Here is a 12,298-nt window from a genome sequence, read left to right as displayed (position 1 = left end):
AGGATCGAGCCGCCCCTACCCAGCTCCAGCTGGGCCCCTCCTCCAGCAGCTTCTGTGCTCATTACCCGGCCAGAGCCAGGAGCGCAGGTGCCAGGGGAGCTGCGTGGAATGGAAGTGGGGTCCCCCCAGGCTGGCGGTGGGAGCAGGATGGGGGGGCAGGCCAGGGCTCCATCTCCAAGGTCTCCACTGCTGCCCAATTTGCATCATTTTGAAGTTGATTGGCCTAAAGGCAACTTGACTTAATCACAGCTGACAAGTCTGCTGGGAAGAGCAACTGCTCCCAATTAGCGGGTGGTGACTTGGTTTGTTCTAACCCAGCCCTCCCATCCCACCCAGCCGCTGCTCCCTGCTGCAGGGAGCACTGCTCCAGCCCCACCCCAGTCGGAGGAGGGCCCAGAGACCACCCCCACCCCCGCCTCATCCTGGCCACCTGCTCTCCGCTGTCCCCCAGGTGATGGGCTTGGGGAGAGGAGGAAAGGATTCTCTGTGCTGGTGGATCTCCAGGTTTCAGGATGGTCCATTGTCCCAGTGCTTTGGACGGGTGGAGGAGGGCTGGGGTCTTGTGTCCCCTTAAGGGAATTCCCCCCCAAACAGTGCCACCTGGGGACCAGCCCTTCTTCACGAGGCCTCAGAATGTTCTAGAGCCAGGCTCTGGCATCTGGTTCCCGCCTCTCCTAGATGGGAAATGGAGGCTCGGCCCAAGCTGCTGGCCCCGAGCTGGTGGGCTCTGCCTCCTCCCCACCACGTGCCCCACCTTGAACCCAGAGCCCTCACAGGGAGGCCGCTCCCTGCATGGCTGGCAAGGCTAGCTGGTCAGGATTCCGTGGTGAGGAACAGCGCCCCCTCGGGCAGGTCTCAGCAGGACATCTCCCCCCAGACGGGATCCAGGGGTGATGTGGGTTCACGGCCCATGCCCCCGACCACAAGGTCTCCAGAGCAGGTGATCAGCTACCAACACCGTCCAGGCATCATCTCCCCGTCTCTTCCCCCCACCCCACCCCCTTTGCCCCAGGCCAGGAGTCACCTGAAACCAGGGCGTCTTGTGTCCAACTCCAAGCCACAGAACCATGGCTTGGTTCAGCTGCAGGCCTTCTTTGTTGTTGCATTGTCTGTGGTAGACCAGATATCTCTGCCATCACAGGCTGGGCATGGCTCCTGCTTCCTGCCCAGCCTTCTCGACTGGGTGCATTCTTTTAAGTACATAATATGTTTACAGCTCAGCTTTATGTTAAAAGGGAAAAAGGACCATCAGGCTGCATCTGTTGAGTCTCTGGGGCCCTACCCCTGGCCCTGGCCTCGTATGGCTGTGGCCGTCCACCACCGTCACAGCTTTGGACAGCTCTGGTGCTTGGCCACACTGTGCCACATCTCCAGATCGTCCTGTGTCCTCTGAGTGTGTTCTAGGACTGGACTCCATGCTCCATCAGGGTCTCTGCTCAGGGGGAGGGGGCCTGGGGTGAGGACCCACTGTGTGTAGGGAGCTGCACCCCCCCCAGGTAAGCCCCTCACTCCCCCTGCCTGCTAGTAGGGCGGGTTGCTCTCCACAGCCCAGGTGGAGGGGAGGGAGGGACTCGCCTGGGTCCCGTGGCTGAGAAGTGCAGAGGGGATGGAGCCCTGTGGAGACCCCAGGCTCAGTGCCCTCTGGTCCTCTGAGCCTGTGGGGAGGGGAGGGGGGCGAGGCCCACACCCTGCCTGGCTCTGCTTCGTGGTAGATCCATGCTTATTTCCTGAGGTGAACCTGTCTTCACCCTGCCTCCTGGCCTCCCTCCAGAGTCCCTACCAGCCATCCTGGTTTGGGGTTCAGCTGTGCATTCACCTGAAATCCTAACCGCAGAGATTAAATCAAGTCCCCTCCCTCCCCACCAGGCACTCTGGGGCCGCCATGTCCAAGTGCAGATTACCAGCTCCACTGGGCACTGAGGCAGGGCTCCCTACGGCCTGGTGCAGGAGGCCAGAGGCCAGGAGTGGTGGTGGGGGGAGCCAGTTGGCTCCTCTGGACCCTTTGAACCCGGCTTTGATGGCACCAAAGCTGCAGGCCAGGCTGCAGGGGGTGCAGCAGGGAGCGTGCTGGAGGTGGCAGCGCCTTGGGGCTTCCAGGTCCTGAGTCTGAGGGTGCAGCTTCTTCTGGGGACCCCATGCTCATTAGAAAGGGGGATGGGGGTGGCCAGTGTGGCAGGCGCTGTCCTGTTAGCATGGCTCATGCTCACTCCCTCTGGCTTATTTCCTATCCCAAGGCCACTGTAGGGGCCCAAAGCCCACTGGTGGGGAGGCCTTGTGGCCGTGGTCCTGGTCACCACTGGACCACAGAGACTGACTCGAGGCGAGATTTGCACACGGGCCCAGTGTTAGCCGAGGGTGGTGCCTGGAGTCCACAGCAGGGTCTGAACCTCAGGCCCAGCTCTGGGGTGCCCCCACTGTCCTGTCCCCCTCTCCACACGGCTGGGAGGAGCTGAAGGGGAGGGAGGCCTGGGAGGAGGGACGGGTCGCTGCCCTCCGTTGGGCTGCTCTCTGCCGCCTTGCTGGGATGGCTCCTTTGCTATACAAGGCTAGCCACTCTCCTTGCCTATGGCTGGGGGGTAATGGTGACCAACCCCCAGGAGAGGAGAGGGGTTCATGTCCAATGTCTCTAGGGGATTGGGTCTCCAAGCCCCAGAGCACAACAGGTAAGCATGGCCTGAGGAGTTTCCCAGCCCTGCAGGGGCAGGGCCGAAAGAGTTCTAAAGTGACCCCTGTCACAGAAGGGAGGCACAGGGAAGGTGGGAGAGGCCCTGCAGGGAGGCAAGAGGCCTGTGGGGTGCAGCATGCACAGACACTAGTCCTGGGAATCCTGGCTTCCCCTTGCTCCTCTACCTGCCTGCTTGTGACCTTGGGCAAATTGCCCACTGTCTCTGTGCTCCAATGAGCTTGTGGCAAGCGCCTGACACAGAGGGCAGGCAGGAATGAGGCCCAGATGTTCAGGGCAGGCTGTGTCCTGTCTGGGGTGGGGTGAGGAGGCAGGAAGAGTGGGAGAGGGCATTGGGGTCCAGCACAGCCTGTCCCTCTCGGCCTCCCTTCCCTTCGGCTCCTGCCACCTAGTATGTGGGTGGAGTCTGTGAGTGTGGGCACTGCCCCCTCAGGAGCCCTCACCTGCCCCTGCTCCACCTCACTCACCCCGGGGCCTTTGCACAGTCAGCACATGCTCATGCTGACCAGCAGTCTCCTCCAGTCTGTCCAGGACTGCTTACCTGGCACCCCAGGGGTTCAGCCTTGGCCTGCAGCCACAGCCGGCCAGAGGACTGAGAGGACAGCGGGTGGACGGATGAACCAGTCAGTGGATGTGTGGCCCTTTCCACCCCTGCAGGAGGCTGCACCGCTGGTTTACATGAGGGAAACTGAGGCCAGGCCTTGGTCTTCTCCCTGGAGAAGGTATTGGGGATCGGGGCAGCCCCTCCTCTCTGCCTGTGGATAAGCCACCTGAGGTGCTTCGTTCCTCACAGGGTACAGTTGTGTGTCCAGGGGCCGAGAACCACAGGGGTCTCTAGACAGGTTCATCTCCTTCTGGCAGGGTGGCCCCACCTCCAGGGGACTCAGTCGTGTAGATGGGATCACAGAGGGTACAACAGAGGATGGACAGACAGACAGGCTGGGAGTGGAGGCGCAGGGAGGGAGCGGGGGAAGCAGCCAGTTTAGGACTCACTGGAGCTTGGTTGGCTGGAGTCTCAGGGCGACTGCAGGAAGAGAGCCTTAAAAGGTGATGCTCTGGAATGTTCTCTGCAGGCTCACGCTCGAGGTGCCGTGCCCTCCTGGTTGGTGGTGAGGTACAGGGCCCAGGCTCGGGGGGACCTCCGTGCAGGGGCCCTGTCCTGCCAGGTTGGCTGCTGGCCTTCTTGGCTGATGGAAGTCTCACAGTCCACAGGCCTCTGGGGGCTGCGGTGAAGCCAGGACCCCCGCCCCCCTCAGCTCAAGGGCAGGGCTCTCTGTGGGCCTCCCCTGACCTCTGCAGCTCCCACCCCAGTAGGAGTGAACCCGAGCATCCGGGCTGAGTGTGGATAGAGGTCCCACTCTACCAGCCAGCGCACATTTATCCAGCATCTGCTGTACGCCTGCAGCACCTACTGTGTGCCTGCGGCACCTACTGTGTGCTGTACAGTGGGACAACATAGAGGCCAGGAGGCGCTCCACAGCAGGCAAAGGGGGGAAATTAGTGTGGGTCTAAGCCAGCAGAGGGGAGAGGAAAGGCTGGAGAAGGTGGGCACTGGTTGGGGGGGGCGCTGGTGGGGGGCACTGGTGGGGGGGCATGCTCTAGGGGACCCTTGGGGCCTTCCAGACACCCAAACCATAAGCCACGAAGGGCCAGGATGGACAGCGCTGACCTGAGTGGTTCCCAGAGTGCTCGCTTCAAGTGCTCCATGCCTGGAACTCAGCGCCCTGTCTGTCTGTCTGTCTGTCTGTCTCTCTCTCTCTCTATGTCTCTCAACCCCTGCATGATGGCCTTCACAAGCCCTGCCCTCCCAGCTCCAGCTCTGAGGAGAGCACAGCCTCTCTTTTTTTCTTTCTCTCCTCATCCTCCTTCTCTTTTTTTCCCCCTCTCTTTTTCTTCTTATATTCCGCTCTCCCTCCCTCCCTCTCTCCCTCCTACACTCCTATTTGGAGTGCCCCCTCCCCATGTGGCCTCATGCCCCTGTGGCGGGCCTCTGTCTCCTCCGGTTGGTTGGTGGGTTGGAGAGGCAGGCTTTGATCTTGGCAGGCCCGAGTGCCTGGCTTATTCCTGTTTGTCACAATGGGATTTTGTAACCTGTACCAGCTCAGCGTCTTGAGAACGAGGTGGTGCACGCACGCTTCAGGCCCGGGGGCCTGGGGACCCCCGGGGGGGGGAGAGGATGAAGTCCTCGTCACCTGTGCTATTATATGCATGCGGGCCCACCCGGTTCTCCCGTGAGGGGATTTCCCATCTTGTAGGACTGTGACCTGAAACCCTGCCTGTCCTCAGTTGTGGAGCCTGGGCTCTCCGCCCTTCTGCAGGCCTCAAGTTCCAGGTGGGGGTCCCGTCCGCCCTGGGGCCGGTCTCTGAGCGAGCCCCCCCACGCCACAGCTGGAGAGGGTGTCTTGGAGCAGGGATGAGGAAGAGGAATCAGGTCTGAGTGCAGGGGTGGGGAGGGCCGCTCCGGGACCAGGCTGCAGAGCAGGACTGGACGCCCAGCACAGTGCCCAGTGGAAGGGCTAACCTTCGCCAAGGCCCACACGTGGGACTCTGCTGCCAGCCTCCAGGCATCCAGGCAGGGCTGTCTGGGCTCTGCTTCCCTCCTGCCTTCAGCGCAGCTGGGACACAGACACTGAATGGACACTGTCCTCTGTCCTCAGAGGACAGATGGAGGTTCAGGGCTGGTGTGGGTAACTTCTGAGGAGGCCTCAGCCTGGTGCAGCCATGCTCCTACCCACCCTGGGAGCTGAGCTCTTTCCTGAGGTCCACACCCAGTGGGTGGCTCGCCTGGGTCCTCACACTGAGGGTGGGGGGAGGACAGCTCCTGCAAAGGCCCTGAGGTCACAGGCGCAGAGGGCAGGTGGGCCCTTGACGGGACGTGCTGTGCTGGGCATGGGGGCTGAGGAGGGCCAGAAGCGAGGCCCCCTGCAGCCGCTAAAGTGCCAGGCTGACCCAGCATTCACCCCTCGCTCCCAGGCAAGGCACCCTACGGTGTGGAGTCCCTTCTGAGCCCACACATGGGTGGATTGGGGGGGCTGGGGGTCCATGCTCCCCACCCCACCTCTGGTTCTCTCCACACATGCTCTCCTTCCTCTCCTTCCTGGCCTCGCCAGATTCCATGTTTAAAAAGAATCCTCAAATCTCAGAGCCGCTGTCCCCAGCTGACCCGAGGGTGGACGGCAGCCATGCATGCCCAGCTCGGGCTCTGGACCTGGTCAGACCGCAGGCAGGGAAGCCCCAGAATGTTCTCCAGTGATTCCCGTCTATTGCTGGCCATGAGCTGCCATCTTAGGCAGCCAACCAGCGTTCAGAGCATGGAGCCAGAAGTTCAAACCTCCTGTGCTGACACTGGGCTTGACCCGAAGGCCTCACACTCTCACCTGGCTTTTTCCCTCACGCCTGGTGCTCTACCCCTTGAGCCACAGCTCTGCTTCCAGCTAGGAGTCACGTGGGCTTCCCTGCCTGGGCTGGCTTTGACCCATGATCCTCACATCTCAGCCCCCTCAGTAGCCGGGATGACAGCGTGAGCCGCAGATGCTGGGCCTGGGAGGCAGGTCAGGGTTTAGAGCCGTGTCTGAGCGTCACCTCCCTGAGCCTCAGTTTCCTCCTTTCTGAGGCCGAGGCCAGGCAGTGCCCACAAAGTTCCCTACCCAGAGGCTGGCGGGGCACCCACGGGGCCTCCTCAGCTCAGCTGGCAGCCTCCGTGCCCAGGCCCTGGCAGACCCCGGGGACTGCTGTCGCTGTGTCTGGCTGGCCCTAAGGAGAACTCCCACAACCCCTGCCTCTCCAGGCCTCAAGGCAGTGGATTTGATCGAGTTGTCCCAGGCTGGAGCTGGGCAGGGACAGAGCTCAGAGACCATGGGGGCCCAGGCCAACAGTGGCAGACCCGGCCGATGGGCTGCAGGCTTCATTTGCTATGGTAGGCCCCGCTCAGCCAGCAGCAGAGGGGTGACAGAATCCATGGCCACCAGGGTTTGGTTGGGTGTGGGAAGAGCTGAGGGGTCAGCCTGCATCTGAGGGGACTCCCTCCCCCGCCACCAGCCACCCTTGAACTTGGGCTCTGACTCCGGAAGTGGAGAGGGCAGGCTGCCACGGGGGGGGGGGGCCTGCGCCTCTGAAGGTACAACCTGCTGCCCACAGCACAGTTCCAGGGCAGCCTGGCCGCCGGGCGCCGTCTTCTAAGCACACTCAAATACTTTAATCTCCCGCGTCCCCGCAGGGCCCGATGCAGCAATTAAGCAGCTTACAGCAGGCAGGGGACGGGGAGCCGGGAGGGCTCCCAGCATCGCCAGGGGAGACCTGGCCGTTCATAGCTTCACGAGGCCCTCACGCTCTGCCGGGCGCTGGCCGAGCAGGGGGTCTAACCCCTAGGGAAAGTTTCCAGACTGTGAGTTCCCCAGCCCTGAGTGGCTGCCCTGCAGCCAGGGCTCACGTGGTCGGCTTCCCAGCCTGAAGCTGTGGGCCTGGCACATTCCTATCCGAGGGCCTGGCGGCCGCGTGCTAACCACACAGCCACGGCCAGCTTTGAGCTGTGCCTCGCCCGTGCCTGGGTCCCCCCGAGCACCCCCAGTGGGGTTTATCCTGGACTGTCCTTAGGGGCAGTCTTTTGAGGAGACTCCAGGACCGGCCAGGCAGAGGGCCAAGAATGCACAGTGCACAGGGGCCCAGCCAGGCCAGGCCCCTGTGTGCCCCACTGGGCAGGGCGCCAGCTCTGACCACTGCCAGTCACTTCGCTGAGTGCCCCGCCGCGTCGTCCACCCTCTAGCAAACACAGACTGCCTTCTTGGTGGTGGTCATGGGGCTTGAACTCAGGGCCTGGGTGCTCTCCCTGAGGGGTTTTTTGCTACCACTTTGAGCCACAGCGCCAGTTCTGGTTTCTGGTGGTTCGTTGAAGAGTCTCACAGGGACTCTTTGAACTAGGCTGGCTTTGAACTGTGATCCTCAGATTTCAGCCTCCCAAGTAGCTAGGATTACAGGCCGAGCCACCAGGAAAGGCTTTCCTTTCCTTCTTCATGTGTGAATAGTACTCTGTGTGCAGATGAAGTTTTGTGTGCTTGTGTGCAGGCATGGGCGTCTTTCCCTCGGACCTGCAAGGGCCCGGCCTCTGATTCTTCCACGCGCACATGCATGCGTGTGTTTTGTGTGTGTGTGTGTGTGTGTGTGTGTGTGTGTGCGCGTGTGCTGGCGTGTGTGCATGTGGATGCACACATGTGCTCAGATACCTCCCAGCACTAAAACATCCCCACTTGTTTGTAGGCACCACTGGGTTTGTTTGGGGAGCAGGGGGCAAGCTGGGGACAGCGGCTTCTTGGTTGTCTCCTGTCTTTGTTCTACTGCGGTGTCGCACATGCTGGAAGGGCTCTAGGCAAGTCCGGTCCAGCCTAGGGCAGCTGGGCCATTGGCCTCCGGGGCCCCAGGCCGCCCGCGTCAGCCTGTGCCCGCAGACACCACCTGAGCGCCGCCTCCTCTGATTAAGTCTCCTTGGCGAGGGAAGGGAGGGTGACAGGTGACTGCCCGCTCATTCTCCAGAAGCAATTGGATGGCCGCGTTTCCATCCTCCTTCCCGGCCCCCTCCCAACAAACTCCTTCCTCATCCTCCCCTGCCCGCCCGCCCATCACGGCCCATCACACCCATCTCCTGTCTCGGCACACAGGCCGCACCGGACGGGCCAATGCCAGCCAGACGATGACCAGTTGTGGCCAACGGGTCTGGAATGCGCTGGTGGTCATCTCTCTGCTGGTCCCTGCAGGTAATGGCCTCTTCTGTGGGCCCTGGGGGTGCGGGGAGCTGGATCTCGGGAAGGGGCCTGGGGAAGGGTCTGGGGTCTCCTCTGTGGGCCCCTGGGGGTCCAGGAACAAGGGTCTTGGAGAAGGGTCCGGGAAGGGGGCTGGGGACTCCTCTGCAGGGGGAGCAAGGGTCCTGGGAAGAGCCTGGGCAGCAGGGGTGGCCCTCGCTGTGGGTAAGCAGCCTCCTTGCTGGCCATGGAGCCCCATGGGGGTGGAGGGCACTGGACAGCCCCCCCCAAGCTCTGCAGTCATGTCAGGCCCTGCCAGGTGGCACTTTTGGAGATGAGAATCTGAGGCTGAGCTGCCCGAGGCGGACCCTGGCACCTGCTCCGCCTGGACCACAGATGGGCTCGGCTGGGCTCCTAGAAACCATATCCTCTGTTTTCCCTTGCACCCTGTACCCTGTACCCTGTACCCTGCACCCCCACCCCGCACCCTACCACACTAAGAGCAAAGGCAGCCAGGCCCTCTTGGGCAGGGCCTCCACCAGCCTTCTTTGTTGTGACTCCTCCAGTGGTGTCTCCCCTTTATTCCTCTGCTTTTGTCTCTGGTTTTAAGTCTTTCTGCCCCTCTGTCTCTCTGCCTCTATCTCTGGCTCTGGCTCTCTGTACCCCCTCACTCGCTCACACACTGGGCTGAGGGTTTGCTGCTTTGAGTGGGGAGCAGGAGGGGGGCTTGTGCCACCACCCGGGGTGGGGCAGAACAGTGGAGAGGGCCCAGGGAGCCAGGCCAGCGCTTGGGCAGCTGCAGGGATCATCAGGACCCACCCAGGCCCCCAGACCCCAGGCCCAGCTCCAAGGTCCAGGCCCCATCCACTCCATCCCCTCCTCCCTCCCTCTCCAGACCTAGGGCCCCACTGGTCCCTCTGAGTAGCGTCTACCACCTACCCTGCCCACCCTGCAGGCGCTCACCCCGTGTCCTGGTCCCCAGCCTCCAGGCCTGAGGTCCCACGGAAGCAGGTGCCCCTGAAGGTGCCAGTGGCCTGTGGGTCTAGCCCAAAACGGTGGTCCCCACAGAACCCGTGGGGCACAGCACAAACCCCCTGCCCAATCCTGTTGTTAGCTTTGAGCCTCAACCAATGCCATTATCCATCAGGAGCAATGAAGGGTGACCCCATCACCTCGCCCCCCAAAGGGGCTTCCGTCTACCATGTCCTGCCCCCCCAGAAGAGAGTGCTGGCTTTGGGGGCAGGACTGGAGAATGTCACAGGGTCCCCCAAGCCAGCCCGGTGCCCGCCAGCCGCCCACCTGCCAGCCGTCCCAGCCGGGGCTCCCGCAGCTATGCAGGCGGCGCTGGGCCGGCGCTGTGTGGGCTGCGGTCTGCTGGCGGTGGCAGACAGGGCCTCCAGCCAGCCATGGACCCGTGCACAGCCAAGCTCCATGCTGTGGGGGGCACACAGCCGGCGAAGCCCCTGCTCAGAGACACACATTAGATACCACCATTTTTCTCTTACGTAGACACTAATTAAGCCTCGGACGGCAGTTCCAGGCTTCTCCATTGTTGGTGGCCTGCTCATCACCCAGTGCTCATCACCCAGTGCTCCAGTCGTGGGCTGGGAGGAAGGTAGAGACTGGTACAGCTCTGACGCTGCCGGGGAAGCTGAGGGTGACCTGGCCTGGGGCTGCTGCCCCGTGCAGGAGGGGGCCCCGAGCAGGAGGGGGCCCCGAGCAGGAGGGGGCCCCGAGCAGGAGGGGGCCCCGAGCAGGAGGGGGCCCCGAGCAGGAGGGGGCCCCGAGCAGGAGGGGGCCCCGAGCAGGAGGGGGCCCCGAGCTGGCTGCCCTGCACATGGGAGGAGACAGCAGGAGAGCACTCAGGTCCGGGTCCATTCCACCTCCCCTGAAGCTCAGCCGAGTCATTTTAGGCCCTTGGTTTTGCCATCTGCAAAGTGGCTTCTCAAACCATCCTGCTGGGTGGCCACGGGATTCAGTGAGCTGAGCCTGAGAGGTGCAGAATGGCCGCCAAGGTCAGGGACCACGGGACCCGGGGCAGAGCTGCTGCCCCCGGCGCTGGAGGCCCCCCTGAGCCCGGCCACCTGTCTTGCAGTCTTGTCCGCACACTTCCGAGTCTGTGAGCCGTACACTGACCACAAAGGCCGCTACCACTTCGGCTTCCACTGCCCCCGGCTCTCCGACAACAAGAGCTTCTCCCTGTGCTGCTACCGGAATAACACCGTGTTCAAGTACTGCTGCAGCGAGGCTGAGTTCCAGGCGGTGATGCAGGCTAACCTCACGGCTGGCCCCGAGGGCTACATGCACAAGTGAGTGCCCCCCACACCACAGCGGGGCCCCCAGACCGGTCCTGGGGAGCCTCCACCACCAGAGCAGTCAGACCCAGATGAAAGGCCACCAGGGTCCAGGCCCCGTCCGCCCCTGTGGACTTGAGGCTTCTCCTCTGAGAGATGGGGATGCAGCATACACCTGGCAGGTTGTGGCTGAAGCCACGGGGGTGGGGTGGTCAGGTTTCGGGGTGCTTTCACACCTCAGGGGTAGAAGGTGCTGGAATCCTCTCCTTCCTTCATTCAGAAGGATGGCCCCAGCTAAGCCGGCTGGGTTCTGTCCCCTAGGAGGGACACTCCTCAAGGCCAGGTCACCACTGGAGGGGATCGTAGTTCAGGGAACAGGAGACACGACAAGAAGGTGGCAGGTGGCGGCAGGTGTCAAAGGAAGGGGAGGACCAAGCTGCATGCCAGGCTCTTGGTAGGCACGTCTTCCCTGCGTGCGGAGCCTTCTGGGTTTCAGCTCAGCTGCGGGTCACCTTTTCTCGTTACTGCTGTGTTTGGAGAGGGAGAGGGTTGGGGGGGTCTTTAAAAAATCTTACTTGTTCACAGGAACTCTTGGAATATGAAGGAATTAAGATGTTGTGAGGATTTTCTCAGTCTGCCTTGAGCTTCCTGATGCCTTTTCTTCATGCCTTTTTGTATCTATGGAACCCTGCTGTGCCCTGTTTTACTTTTTCTGTTTGTGGTGTATGGGTGTGGCTGAGATTTCTAAAAGTTCTCCAGCCATTGTGAGGTTTTTTTGTTTTTTGTTTTTAATTTCCAAATCCCTGATCTAGTGTTTAGATAAGCTTTAACTCAAATATAAATTCTGAGATAGGAATCTACTTTTTTTTACTTTTTCCCCTAAATAAGGAGTTGTCTCAACTTCATTCCTTGTCTAGCTTGTCTCCCCTGACCAGAAGTACAAACGTAACCACAGGCTGTATCCTAAGCCTGTGTGCCAGGCAGACTGTGGTACCTCCGTGGCTTCCGCGGGCCTGTCTAGACTGTCACCTGCTGTGACCTCCAATACTCACTATATGTTTACAAGTGATGTTATCTCCTCCTTCCCTCTCTCCCTCCCCCCCTCCCTCCTTCCTGTCCTTCTTTGACAGGGTCTTTCTGTGTAGCCCAGACTGGCCTCTAACTTGTTACCCCCCAGTCTCCTCAATGCTGGTTTATAGGCACACACCACCACACCGGGCCTACTTTCAGATTGTTGTGCCACATCTTTCTTTCTTGTCTGATTATGTTGGCAAGTATCCCTAAAGTAGTCAGACATTCTTGTCTTGCTCCGACTCCAGTGAGATGCTTCGTATCGTTCCCTAATGTTTTTGAGACTAAGTCTTGGGCAGGTTTCACTTTTTCTTGGTAGGAGAGCTGCGATGTCTGATGAGTAGCTAGGGGGATGGAGCCCAGGGCTGAGAGGGGCAGGCCAGGCCAAGGAACCGCAGTCTCTAGTGTTGGGGCTTCAGCTGTGCCATCGCATTTTTGCTTTGGAAAAGGAACGAGGGGAGGAAGGAAGGAAGGAAGGAAGGAAGGAAGGAAGGAAGAAGGAAGGAAGGAAGGAAGGA

The 12,298-nt window shown here is 61.2% G+C and overlaps 1 protein-coding gene across 1 annotated transcript in view; it reads left to right on the top strand.

The window, feature by feature from the left end:
- The window catches only part of Shisal1 (shisa like 1), a 34,871-nt gene that overhangs the window by 10,562 nt on the left and 12,011 nt on the right, over window positions 1-12,298 (top strand). Inside the window, exons 2-3 of the mRNA XM_090358378.1 lie at window positions 8,335-8,430; window positions 10,511-10,724. Coding sequence (XP_090214504.1) covers window positions 8,367-8,430; window positions 10,511-10,724 — 278 coding nt within the window. The 5' untranslated portion in view covers window positions 8,335-8,366. The remainder of the gene's footprint in view (window positions 1-8,334; window positions 8,431-10,510; window positions 10,725-12,298) is intronic.

Source organism: Megascapheus bottae, chromosome 2 (genome assembly GCF_031878675.1).
Source record: "Megascapheus bottae isolate mThoBot1 chromosome 2, mThoBot2.hap1, whole genome shotgun sequence".
NCBI classification, from domain to species: Eukaryota; Metazoa; Chordata; class Mammalia; order Rodentia; family Geomyidae; genus Megascapheus; species Megascapheus bottae.
Note: the sequence above shows the minus strand (reverse complement) of the source record. Positions and strands in the feature narration are given on the sequence as shown.